The sequence below is a fragment of the Rattus norvegicus genome, chromosome 10 (genome assembly GCF_021556685.1).
Source record: "Rattus norvegicus strain SHRSP/BbbUtx chromosome 10, alternate assembly SHRSP_T2T, whole genome shotgun sequence".
Classification (NCBI taxonomy): Eukaryota; Metazoa; Chordata; class Mammalia; order Rodentia; family Muridae; genus Rattus; species Rattus norvegicus.
Window position 1 is genome coordinate 7,475,457 of NC_141543.1, and position 12,718 is coordinate 7,488,174.

At 43.6% G+C, this 12,718-nt stretch overlaps 1 protein-coding gene across 23 annotated transcripts in view; it reads right to left on the reverse strand.

The window, feature by feature from the left end:
• The window catches only part of Parn (poly(A)-specific ribonuclease), a 138,039-nt gene that overhangs the window by 89,235 nt on the left and 36,086 nt on the right, over positions 1-12,718 (reverse strand). For 11 of the 23 annotated variants that reach the window (XR_015630731.1, XR_015630732.1, XR_015630730.1 and 8 more), the window contains 4 exons: positions 5,882-5,925; positions 3,835-3,877; positions 2,617-2,692; positions 487-597 (listed from right to left, as the gene is read on the reverse strand). Coding sequence is in view for 8 of the 23 variants with exons in the window: in XM_087572726.1 (XP_087428852.1) it covers positions 487-597; positions 2,617-2,692; positions 3,835-3,877; positions 5,882-5,925 (274 nt within the window). In the remaining 15 variants the exon portion in view is untranslated. Of the gene's footprint in view, positions 1-486; positions 598-2,616; positions 2,693-3,834; positions 3,878-5,881; positions 5,926-9,396; positions 9,564-12,718 lie in introns of all 23 variants that reach the window. The other 12 variants (XR_015630740.1, XR_015630744.1, XR_015630735.1 and 9 more) reach the window with 3 other exon arrangements.

Here is a 12,718-nt window from a genome sequence, read left to right on the forward strand (position 1 = left end):
TCCATTCAGTGAGAGGGCGTGGTACTCTCGAAAGTCAGCACCTTACAACAGGCAGTGTCAGCTGTCCTTTCCTAAGTGTCCCAGCTTCAACTCTTCCAGCCCCCTCTCAACACCCTCCTGCTTCTGTAAGGATGGCCACAGCCTAGGACCACGGTGGTGATGCAGGTGGCCATCCCTTCCCCACTCCCACATGGATCCTGAATCCCAAACAGTGATGTCTGTAGATGAGCTGTTTGGGGGTCAAGTAGGGCAGCCGACTCCTTCACAGGAAACACAGGTGCGTCCTTCCTCTAGCACTCTGTAAATGACAACTGTCGCAAAGCTGGTGTGCAGGTGTGGGCCCCTCAATCCTGGGCTTCCAAGTCTCCTCCCCCATGAGAAACATGGGTCTACTGTCTAAGCCTGGTCTTCAGTAATTCATCCCAGCAGGCTGAGCTAACAGGAAGCAGGAGAGACCCACTCTTTGACAGAAACAATCTCAAGTACCTAAGTAATTTGCCATGGAGATGAAGCAGAGTCCTGTGATGTACGCATCATAACCTGCCTCATGCAGCTGCTCAGAAGCTGTGTCGTAGCTTGGAAAGCCTTCCGCACTCTCTAAAGAGGAAGAAAGGAGCCATCAATCCCCCAGTGCATCGCAAAATATGAAGACCAGTAAGTATGACATCTGGCCAAATTCAAACTGCATTCCTGTGTGTTGTAGATGTGGCCTGAAGACACAAAGAAACCTGTCTTATTTCTCAGTTCTATCCACATAAGACCTTAAAATATGCGATAACAAAGGCCCTGAAAATGGGAATTTCAGTTCAGACCTCAGTTTCCTTACCAAGATTCAGCTGTAGGCCTCTGCAGCCACACTGACCAGAGCCATTTGCAAAGTTATGTTTCCCATGCTGCTATTGTTATCATGTAGGACAAAGCAGAGAGGAAGCAGGACTCCAAAGTGGGCCCGGTGGCCACACCTGCAATCGATGTACTTGGGAAGCTGAGGCAGAAGAGCCATAGCAAGAACCAAGGCCAGCTTAGGCTAAATAGTGAGTTATAGTCCAACCTCAGTTACAAAGTAAGACCCTGTCTTTAAAAAGTAAACGTAAACAAAGTAAACCTATAACAAACCCACAAGACTTAGAGGTCATGCAGTGTCCATCACTCACACAGACATGACCCTGGGCAAAGCCCTTCACCCCTAAGCCTGGGCTTCCTGCCTTCATGAAATGATAACCTGCCTTCCTTCATAAGGCTTTGGGGCAAGTGGTAGGATGTTGCTTAAGTTTTCACCTAGTGCCTGGGACATGACAGATGCATAACCATTACCCATCAGTACCCCAAATAATCCCCATAAGGCAAGTGAGCCCAACTATTGCAGCAGGGTCCCCTGCTGTTCCAAGCTTGGCAATTTATACAGACAAAAGCACACTCAACCCCAAAAAGATCACAGTTTGCTGTAATGCTGCCCTCAGTCCATGGGGCCACTGTACTACAAAATCATTTATAAGTTGATTCTTAGTCTCACTGATACATACAGGTGCTGAGTGACTGTAAGAATCATAATCTGCTTTTGAGTAAATTCCGTACCAATGAAATATGAAAATAATAGGACAGGATACGGCTCCTACTCATAATTCTTTCCTAGAATCAAGCTGGCAATAAATGTTAAAAAGGCCACTGCCTTATCAGAACAAGAGTGGAAACTATTGATGGAATGACTAGAACCATTTATATTTTTTATGTAAGAATTCTTTAATTTCCTCACATACTAAATATTGGGCTGGACACTTGCTAAGAAAGAAAGCCTTTTAACACTGTAGTGCTTAAATAAGACCCTCGACAGCACCTGCTGAAGATCGTTATTCCCCAGATCAATTATCTCATTACACACAGGGTGTGGGTTTCCTTCCCTCTACCTAGCTCACACGGAACTCTTGGACTATTACCCAAAAGGGAACCAAATACCTATGGCCCTGTCTACCCTACTACCCTCCATCACCAACTTCTGGACCACTAATGCTATGCTCAATGTCTCCGGCCACAGCCCAAGGACTGTAGAGTCAGCAGCATAATGTGGGTAACAGGACCAAGGACACAGCGCCCCAAAACACAGTGGTGGGGCCACTCATACCACACAACTCATATGATACCAAGTGTTCCTCCTGACTGCTGGCTTCCCTCAAGGATACTGTTTAGTCAGAGGACACTGAGGTGTGTTCTCATCTTGGCAGCACACCCAGTTCTTGGGTTTTCTGTGACCCAAAATGTATTTTCATTGCCTCTCTAATGACCAGTCACTGACTCTCTGTTTCTGTTCAAACAATGTACCAGATAAAAGGATACATCAAGTTTTGGGAGAATTCCAAGCATTAGGAAATGAAAGCCTTAAAACTTTAATTGCCAAACGTCAGAGTGAATGGCTACCCAACTCTCTTAACATGATGTGGATATAGCTAGACATAGAACTAGAATACTGTCTTTATTCAGAAAGCAGCCATCCAGTCAGGGCCTGAAGGCTAACCCAGCTCAAGTCTACAAACAGTTCATTACTGTTTCAGAGACATTTTACATTCTTTTCTATAGAACATATTAGTAATTTCCGAAGTTGGATGGTTTTTAGGTTCTTACCAACTTTAGGAGGGTCAAAAGGTGTCTCTTTCAACCGCTTTTCCAACTCTGCAAGGGATGTATTGTTAATGATATCCTGCAAAGCAAGAGGCGGACAGTTAGGACATTTCATCTCAGAGCAAGAGATTAAGGAGAGTCAATTTAGGGTATACACATGGAAAAAAGCACCCCATACTGCCCTCTTGTGTCTTCTAAAAGAATAGAAGCCATTAGAATAAATTTGTGAAAGGAGCAAGTTCAAGGTTCACTACTGAAAGTTATGATGACATGGAAAGATATACAGTGTAAAAACCTACAAACTCAGGCAGTCCTGGTGCTCACTTGTAATCCCAGCTATCTGAGGCTGAGGCAGCAGGATGAAGAGTTTAAAGATAACCACACATTACAAAAGCAAAATTGTGAAAAAAAAAAAAAAAAACCTGGCAGAGGGAGAAAAACAAGCTTCTATTTGCTGAAGAGTTGGGGGATGGCAGCACTTGGACAGGCACTGTGGGAAGGCTACAGACAGTTCTTAACGTCCAAGATTGCTGGCAGACACAGAGCTGGAAAGCACTGTCCTAGTGTACTGGTCAGAAGGTTCAGAAAGTCCTTGACAAGAATGTAAATACATTAACTTAAATTATTAGAAAAGATGTCCAAATATGTAAAATAAGAAGGCAAGCAGACAAAAGACAAGCTGTTTGCAGGTATGACCTATTTAATAACATAAATTACAAGCTGGGTGGTGGTTGGACTTGCCTTTACAGCACCTGGGAGGCAGAGGGGAGGTAGAGCTCTGAATTTGAGGCCACTCTGGTCTACAAAGCAAGTTCCAAGACAGCCAAGGCAATTATACAAAGAAACCCTGGGTGGAAGTGGGGGACTTACATTCAAAACCGGGAAAAATAAAGATAACTTCACATTTTTATATTATTTCTGTTCTTTTCCAACTTCTCTCTTACTATTTTCTAATGTGTTTGAAATAACACTTAACTGGATCAGAATCCCAAAGCTATTTGTGGTAATGCAGAAACTTTCGAAGAGAGCTGGACATGACAGCACACACTTTCACCTCAGCACATGGGAGGCAAAGGCAGGGTATTAGGAACTCAAAGTTACTACTGTTTAGCTACAGGGTGAGTTCAGGGCCTGCCTGCCCAGGCATAGCAAGGGTCTGTCTCAAACAAACAGAAACTTCAAATTATACCTTATAAGTGATAGTTCAAATTTAAATAATACCTTAAAGGGCTGGGTGCTGGCCATCAATTTAGTATCCAAGAGTCTAGAAACAAAACACATTTTAATAAGGTAAATAAATATATATCAATATCGAAAATGTACTTTGTTAAAATATAAAAGTACTTAAAATATTTCATAAATAAAACATATTCTTCATATATTAAATACTCTCATAAAACACATAGAAGTGGAGAGATGAAACAAACACACGGGTCTGTGTGAATTGAGTGGCAGTGTGGTTGATGAGCTGAGGACAGAGTCCCATGTGCTTGCGTCCTTCACTCACCAAAGTGCTGCAGGCAGTCTCCATCTTGAAAGTAAGGCAAGCACTCCACACTTCACTGTTCTACCGAATCCACCCTTCCCACACCACCATGCCCACTGCTGCTGCCTGATTTGGAGTCTGAACTCTTCAGGAGCCAAAGTCTGCACTGGGAAGTTCCCTGCTGCTATTCTTTCAGTGCCAGCTAAGCTCTACTGTCAGCTTGGCTGGATTAGGAATCACCTATAAGCACACCTCTGTGCCATCCTTTGAGAAGTTCCCAGAGGTTTAACTGAGGAAGGAAGACCTAAAAAGCAGATAGTGCTATCCTCACTGTGTGGGTAAGACAGAAGAGAAAGGCAGGTAAGTCCTTTCTCTGCTTCCTAATCAGCTCTTGTGAGTGCTCAACGCCATGAAGACCAGCATCCCTCTTCCCTGGAGACAGACCATGGCCCTCAGACCATGCGCCAGCTGGCGGTGTCAGGTATTACATCCCAGCAAGGAGATAAAGCAGAATACTTAACCTCTCTACTACAGAGACAAACACTAGGGAAGAGAATGACTATGTAACAATTCTATCTAAACCTAGTTCCACATGAATGTAAACACTGTGGCTATGGCAGCAACAGCTACCTAGCTTGCTCTTCTTCAAAAGCTCCATGAATTTGGTTGATCACACATGCACAAATGGCATGGTCAAACTTCATGAAATGCAATGCTAACTGTAAAAACACTAAGAGTACTGGCATTAATGAAAGATAGGATGTGTATGGAGCCAAGGAGTCAGGGAGCCGTGGGACTGGAGGGAGCAGGCCTAAAACAAGAATGGGGACAATCGGCAGGAGTAGGACTGATCCCCTCATGCCCCAGGCCTGCATGTCCTGGTGCATGTTGTCCTGTACCCCACCCTTGCCTCCCTAGAGGAGGTCATGTAGGCAGTGGTCAAGTTAAAACTTCCTTCCCACTTATAAGGTCAAGTCCAGCAGCACTTAGAATTCCTCCTGGTGCAAATGATGGTCCAGCCAATAATGTACACTCACCCTGATATTCCCCACAAAGCCTTTGTTTACTCCAATAAACTGAACCAGTTCTCTGAAGCTACTCTCGGGTGTGTGTTCTTTACCCTGCACTCACGAGTGACCAAGATCCTGTCTGTACACAGCCACCTTCCCTCCAGTTAGCTGGGTGTTCAATGGAGATGCAGATGCTGAATGGCAGGGGTGAGGATGGGGAATGCCTCTAGCCACAAAGGTCTTTTTTTTTTTTTAAGATTTATTTATTTAATGTATATAAGTACACTGTAGTTGTTTTCAGACACACCAGAAGATGGCATCAGGTCTCATTACAGATGGCTGTGAGCCACCATGTGGTTGCTGGGATTTGAACTCAGGACCTCTGGAAGAGCAGTCAGTGCTCTTAACCGCTGAGCCATCTCTCCAGCCTGCCACAGAGTTCTTAACTGAGGAGACAGCACAGTCAGTTAAGACACATCAACAATTAAAGGGGTATATCCCCCATGTGTGAATGGCCAGAAGAGGACCCTTCACCAGTCCTTAAGAAAGCAAGATGCAGGAGAGAAAAAGGGGAGCCGTCAACTACTTTCTACTTTCACTCTAAGTTAGAATCTGATCTTTAATAGGATGGTCAAATTACTCATAAATTTAAACAGTCAACTATGGCCAAGCTGGGGATATGCACTCCATTAAATCCCTTCCCAGCTTGGACAACTGACTACTTGTGCCTCATTGAGTGTCTTAAATGTCAGGGCTCTTACAGAAGGCTCACCTGGGGAAGACACATGTTGTCATCTCCTTAAACTCATTCAGGTCCTGAAAAGCAAGAAAACAACCTGTTACTGTTTTCCTAACAGCCCACAGTACTGCTAGAAACACACGAGAGCAGCTGCAGTTCTCAGCTCAAATGTTCCCTCAAATGTTAACTGTCATGATTCACATGGGCCTCAAGCTAAATGGTAAGATCCACATGTAATTAAGAAATATCTTAGGAGCTAGAGGGATGACTCCAAAGCTAAGAGTGCTTTTGCTCTTGCAGATGACCCAGGTTAGCTCCCCAGCACCCACATGCTGGTGCGAAACCACCCATATCTAGTTCCAAGCACCGGATGCCCTATTCGGACCTCGAGAGCCACCTCCACAGGCTCACCTTGGCAACACACATAACACACAGACAATTCACAGAATTAAAGGTTTTAATGTAATGAAAATTAAATAAATAGTGAATTTAGGAATATCTCCCAGTTCTTATTCCCTGAGAACTATGTGACATAGATAAGTAAATCATAACCTAAAGATTCTGCAGCTGAACTAATGAGAAAGTGGTTCCTCACATGTAAAGTACTGCTGACCTGAGTGACTGCACCCGGGAGTTCAGTGATAGCTGACTTATGCTAATAGTGACACTAAATGGCAGAACTACAGTAAGTGGCTGATGTGGGAACAAACACACTGTAAAGCAGCTTAAATCTGAGCCTATCTCCGGCTGTTAGTTAAAATGGCCATAAAAACACAGACCCTGGAACATGCCTAAGTACGCAGTAAATTTCGAACATGTCAGTAACAGCTGTTGGAGGATATGAAATCACACTGTGAACCAAGATTGTGTTGTTTACTGGGAAAACCTGTTTCTAGCTGTGGTGTGGCTCAGTCCTTAGCACATACCTTTAATCCTCCTTCTGGCTCGAACACAGACACACCCTTGGTATACACCTTATTAGTTTATAGAAGCATCCATGTTTGAAAGTGATATCTAATTGAGTGGCAGACAGCATGATGAATCAGAGAAAGATTTGACAGAATATGATATGCCCAACTCTCAAGAGAGAGGAGGAGGGGGAGGAAGTTATTTAAGGGACAGTGCAAAGAAAGAAGGCAGTTTTACTATGATGGTTAGAGAGAGGCTGCAGAGCGAGAATAAGGAGACGCAGGTGAAGACAGAAGGAGCCAGAGAACGAAAAGGAGCCAGAAGGTTGGAACATATTGCCAGAATTAGTTTGAGATCAAACAAGCAATTCAGGAGAGGCCAGGAGAGAAGCCAGATGGAATCAGTCAGCTTGGAGAGGAGTTTGAGGCAGAACAGCTGAGTTGAACCCGTCAGCCAGAGTTCAGAAAGAACTAAAAAGGGTGAGCTTACTTAGCAGTCAATCTCTGAGGCTGAAAACATTCTAGGTCTAGATAAGAGTGCTTGGAGGCTAGGGGCTTCCAGGACTGGGCCTCCGTTAGCAGCCTGAGGCATTAAGCCTCTGAGAGTACACCTAAATTAGTCGAATAAAAGTTACTTTTAACAAACAAGTTTTGAGGAGGAATTCTAGAGCAGAAATTTAGACAGCACTTTAATTTTGAATTAGCCCATTTATATACGTAATTGTCATGCTAGCCGGGGCAGTGACCCTCCTGACCCTCAGTAAACCACCACTCTGTTTAAAGTTATTCATGCTGCACAGCAAGCTGCCATTTACAAGTAGCTTTCCCAGCCTGTAAACTAAATACACAGCAGCTTCGCAAAGACTGCAAGTGACTCAATGGACAAGACATGAACAAGGGGCTAAGGCTAAGTCACACGGAAGTGCCCTGATGTCTGCTGTGGACCTTTCAACGCCACCAAAGTTTTATTAAAAAAAGAGAGAGAGAGAGAAGAGTAGAATTATGGCCACCTCCAGGCCCAACAAAGAATACTGGACTAATGCCTATAAGGTCATGCTCAAGGAGTGGGAGGTCGAGTAAGAAAGTCTCCGCTAAACAAGATATGGTTTCTTTCTTTTATTTTCATCTTGGTAGATCTGTGCGCATAATCCGTATATACATACTGAGCATAAGCCTGCCGTAGAGCATGTGTGAAACTCCAAAGACAATGTCTAAGGTCTGACTTCTCCTTCCAGCATGTCTGAGCTAGGGTGTCTTGTTCACTGTGTGCTAGCATAATCCGTATATACATATTGAGCATAAGCCTGCCGTAGAGCATGTGTGAAACTCCAAAGACAATGTCTAAGGTCTGACTTCTCCTTCCAGCATGTCTGAGCTAGGGTGTCTTGTTCACTGTGTGCTAGGCTACCTCACCCATAAGCTTCCAAGGATTCTTCTGTCTCCACCTTCCATCATGTAGGAATTCTGAATTAGAGATAAGCTACAACCAGCTTTACATTTACATATTTAAAATACTGTGCCAGTTGCTGGAGAGATGGTTCGGTTAAGAGCACTGGCTGCTCTTCCAGAAGACTGGGGTTCAATTCCCAGGACCACATGGCAGCTCTGAACTGTATAACTCTAGTCCCAGGGGACGCGATGCACTCTTCTGGCTTCCATTGGTACAGGCATTCAAGTGTTACACAGACATGTAAACAGGCGTAGTGGTTGGAATTAGAATAACCCCACAGGCTCCTAAGTTTGAAAGCTTGGTCCACAGTTAGCATAACTATTTGGGAAGGATTAGGTAAAGCCTTGTTGGGAAAGGTCTGTTACTGGAATTTGGGGTTGCAAAAGCCCATTCCAGCCCTGCCCCTCTCCCTGCTGCCTGCAGATCAGAATGCAAAGCTTTCAGCTATTGCTCCAAGGCCATGCCTGTTTCCTACTCACCCTCTAGAACTCTTAGCAAGCCCCAAATTAAATACTTTATTTTCTAAGAGATGTTCTGGTCATAGTGTCTCTTCACAGCAACACAACAGGCAAGATTGTACTGTCTAGTCTTATGTCAACTTGTCATACAAATTAGAATTATCTGACAGGAAGGAACGTCAATTGAGAAAGTACCCCCCATAAGTTCCACTTGTAATTCATTTCCTTAATTTGTTACTGATGGAGGGGGGCCATCCCCATTGTGGTTCCATGCCTGGGCTGGTGGTCCTGCGTTCATTATAAGAAAGTAGGCTGAGCAAGTCATGTTGAGCAAGTCCATAAGCAGTGTTCATCCAGCATCGATGGCCTCTACATCAGCTGCTGCCTTCAGGTTCCTGCCTCATTTGAATTCCTATCCTGACTTCCTTCCATGATGAGCATTGATATGTAAGTATAAGCCAAATATACCCTTTTAACCACAACTTGTTTTTTGGTCCCTAAGACAACACCCACACAAAAATAAAATTAATGTTTTTTAACTTAAATATGGTGGCAGGAAATATAACTATTCTACCATCTTCAATAGATTGTCTGCTATTCTTGTCATTTTTTCCACAGCTAAATAAAAGAACACTATTCTTCTGATAATGCAGGGGATGAAAAGGTGTGTGTGCATTTGTGTACACATGCTAAATCACCTCAGGTACCTTGGTGAGATAAAACTGCAATCACCTGCTTTCTGGTTGTACTGGCAGGTTTGGTGTCAGCTCAACACAAGCTGGGTTATCACAGAGAAAGGCGCTCCCTTGAGGAAATGTTCCACGAGATCCAGCTGTGAGGCATTTTCTCAATTGGTGATCAAGGGAAGTGGGCCCATTGTAGGCTGGTGGTCCTGGGTTCTAAAAGAAAGCAAGCTGAGCAAGCCAGTAAGCAGCACCCCTCCATGGCCTCTGCATCAGTTCTTGCCTCCAGGTTCCTGCCCTGTGTGAGTTCCTGTCCTGGCTTCCTTTGGTGATGAACAGCAATATGGAGGTATAAACCCAATTTGCTTCTTGGTCATGATGTTTGTGCAGGAATAGAAACCCTGACTAAGACACTGGTAGAATTTGAATTGAACTAGCCTCAAGTTCATATTTTCTGAGCACTCACACACAAGGTTAAGTCAATCCTCCTCAGACCTAGCACCTAAAAGAAGGGGCCATACAGTACAGAGCAAAACTTAGGCACCAGGAAGCCCCAAGCCCTGGGGAATCAGTCACTGAGGGTTCCAGCAAGGCAGCAAGCAGAGAAGAGCTGCAGGGCAGGAAAGGGTAAGTGGAGATGTAGACTGAGAACATGGAACAAGCAACAGGCCTGCCAGAGCACATATCAGCCTGCCGAGGAACATGGACCTAGTAGAGGCTGGGGAATATAAGCAATCAGATACAATCTGACAGACCCAACTCCAAAGGGTCAGCTAGATGCAGCAACAAAGAATGTGGGATTTCCTGGGAATCTTAAGCAGGGTTAGTGATGTGAAAAGAGCCACATTCAGAGGATTATAAAAGCAGTAGTCAGAAGACACTCATTTGTTAAATCAATACTTAATGCCTTCCATGTGCCTGTCTCTGTTTGCTATTAAGAACATCAGAAGCACAATATTAAATATGCTCCCTCAGTCCTTATGGTAACTAACTAACCATAACCCTTGTTCCTTTGGTCTCCATGGCTAGTAAGAAATGAATAACTAAAAACAACCATGAGCTCTGTAGACAGAAAATGAAAACGTCTGGCCATCACTTTTGCTGGAACTCTTAAATCCTAGAGAGTGATGGATGGGTTGCCATGGAAGCAGTGGTACCTTAAGACCAAGCCCTAGGACAAATAGCAACGAACCCACTGCTCTCCTCCAAAAAACTATCAGGGGCTGATAGGGCAACATGACCTAGCCAACGTCAAAGCAGCCAAATCTTACAAGTTGAAACTTGCAAGCAACAAATGATGAGTCCAGACTCACAGCAATTTAAAGCAGGACTGACTGAGCCAGGAGGTGGACGGCATGTTGTAATCTGAGCACTTGAACCTGAGTTCAAAGGCAGTCTGGGCTTCATGTGAGATTTAAAAAAAAAAAAAAAAAAAAAAAAAGAACGTGGACGCTAAAGAGATGGGTCCTGGTTAAGAGCATTTGCTGATCTTCCAGAGGACACAGGTTCAATTCTCAGCACCCATATGGTGGCTCACAAATATCTGTAACTCCAGTTACACCCTTCTCTGGCCTCTGCAACATCGGGCAAGCAAATAGAGCACATTCATACATGTAGGCAAAACACTCGTACACTTTTAAAAAATTATTTTTATTTGTGTATGTATATGGGTGAGTTCATGAGCTCTACATTTTTGCAAGTGCCCTTGGAGGCCTGAGGGCATCAGATCCCTTGGAGCTGGAGTTAAAGGCTGGAGCAAAACCCAGCCCCTCTGAAAAGGCAGCAAGTGCACTTAATCACTGAGACACCTAACCTGCCCTAAAATAAGTTTTTTTTAAAGAACATAAAATAAATAAAGTGTGATAGCCATTGGTTAACTTGACTACATCTGGAATTATAAAATCCAAATAGCTGGGCACACCTGTGAGAGACCTTTTTTTAAATTAAGTCATCTAAGTGGGATAACCCATTTCTAATCTGAATTTTTGAGGTGAGAAGACAAACCTTCAATCTTGACTTTTCCACCTTAAATCTGGACCATGCCTTCTGTTGGCAACCCACATAAAGGACATGGAAGGGGGACACCATTCTCTTTGCCTGCTACTCTTGCTATTACTGGCTCAAGTTCGTTCCTTCACTGGCATTAGAGCCTACTTCTTAAGGATTCCGGCATGTACTAACGACCAGCTGAGACGTGCAGCCTCTTGGACTGAACAGCTACAGGGTTCTTGGACTTTACACTCATAGACAGCCATGGTTTGTCTAACTGTGATAGACAAACTGTGTGTGTGTGTGTGTGTGTGTGTGTGTGTGTGTGTGTGTGCGCTCGTATTAATTCTATCAATTCTGTTCCTCTAGAACCCTAATACTCATGGATTAGCAAACTACAGCCACACAACCCAAATCTGGTCACCTGTTCAGGGTTGTGGAGGAAGAACAACAAAACAGCTTTTGAACTCATAGACTGTGGCCCAGCCATTAGCACAAGCACGATGGAAATGCCTCAGAGAGGCAGAGCCCAGAAGACTGTGTCTTAAGGTCTTCATGCTGCTGTGGAGTTTCTCTCAGCTTGTTGCCCCCACAGTCATGACATCCTCATAATCTATGAGTTGTAGGTAATCTTTAAGGGGGCTTCTCCCCTCACCGGAGAATGTCATTGGCGCTTATAACAGTGACTGATCTTTTTCCAGCACTGCTGCTACAGATTAATGATTCAACCACCTTCAGAAAGAACTGAGAGATGCAGACTCTCGAAAGTTATGTTAAGATGCTTTTGTTAGTGGCTTTGACAAAAATCTAAGGGAACAACTTACAGGTCAGAAAGGCACACTTTTGATAATTAAACAAAGGATTTTTTTGAAGTCAGGGAACAAGAAGAGTGGCAGCACGACTAGCACTGGCCAGTGAGCCTCTCTGTGATCAAAGAGATGATTGATTTCTGTACCCATTTTTTCCCTAAGCTTCCTGATATAATTTAATAAACAACTGTTACTGAGTAGGTGTTCACCTTGAGGATTTAAAATAAAAATGATATTTTTTTAATGTATAAAAATTTAGATTTATGACTCTTTTATATTTTATAAGATTACTTTTAAAGATCAATAACAAAAGCCAATGATCCTTTGGTTATAACTGCAAATTGCAGCCTGCCAGTAATATAACCACATTGTAATTTTTATATTGCTTGAAAGATTTTGCTAGAATATATAAGCTATGAGAGAAAGAATAAAGTTCTTAGGGCCACCAGATTCTTCATTCGCCAAATGTGTGTATACACACGTGCGCATGCTTTTCCCTCTAAAAAATAAGAAAACCTGTTTGACCTAAAGAGAAGATTCCTGTGTTTATGCGTTCTGCCAACTCCATGCCTC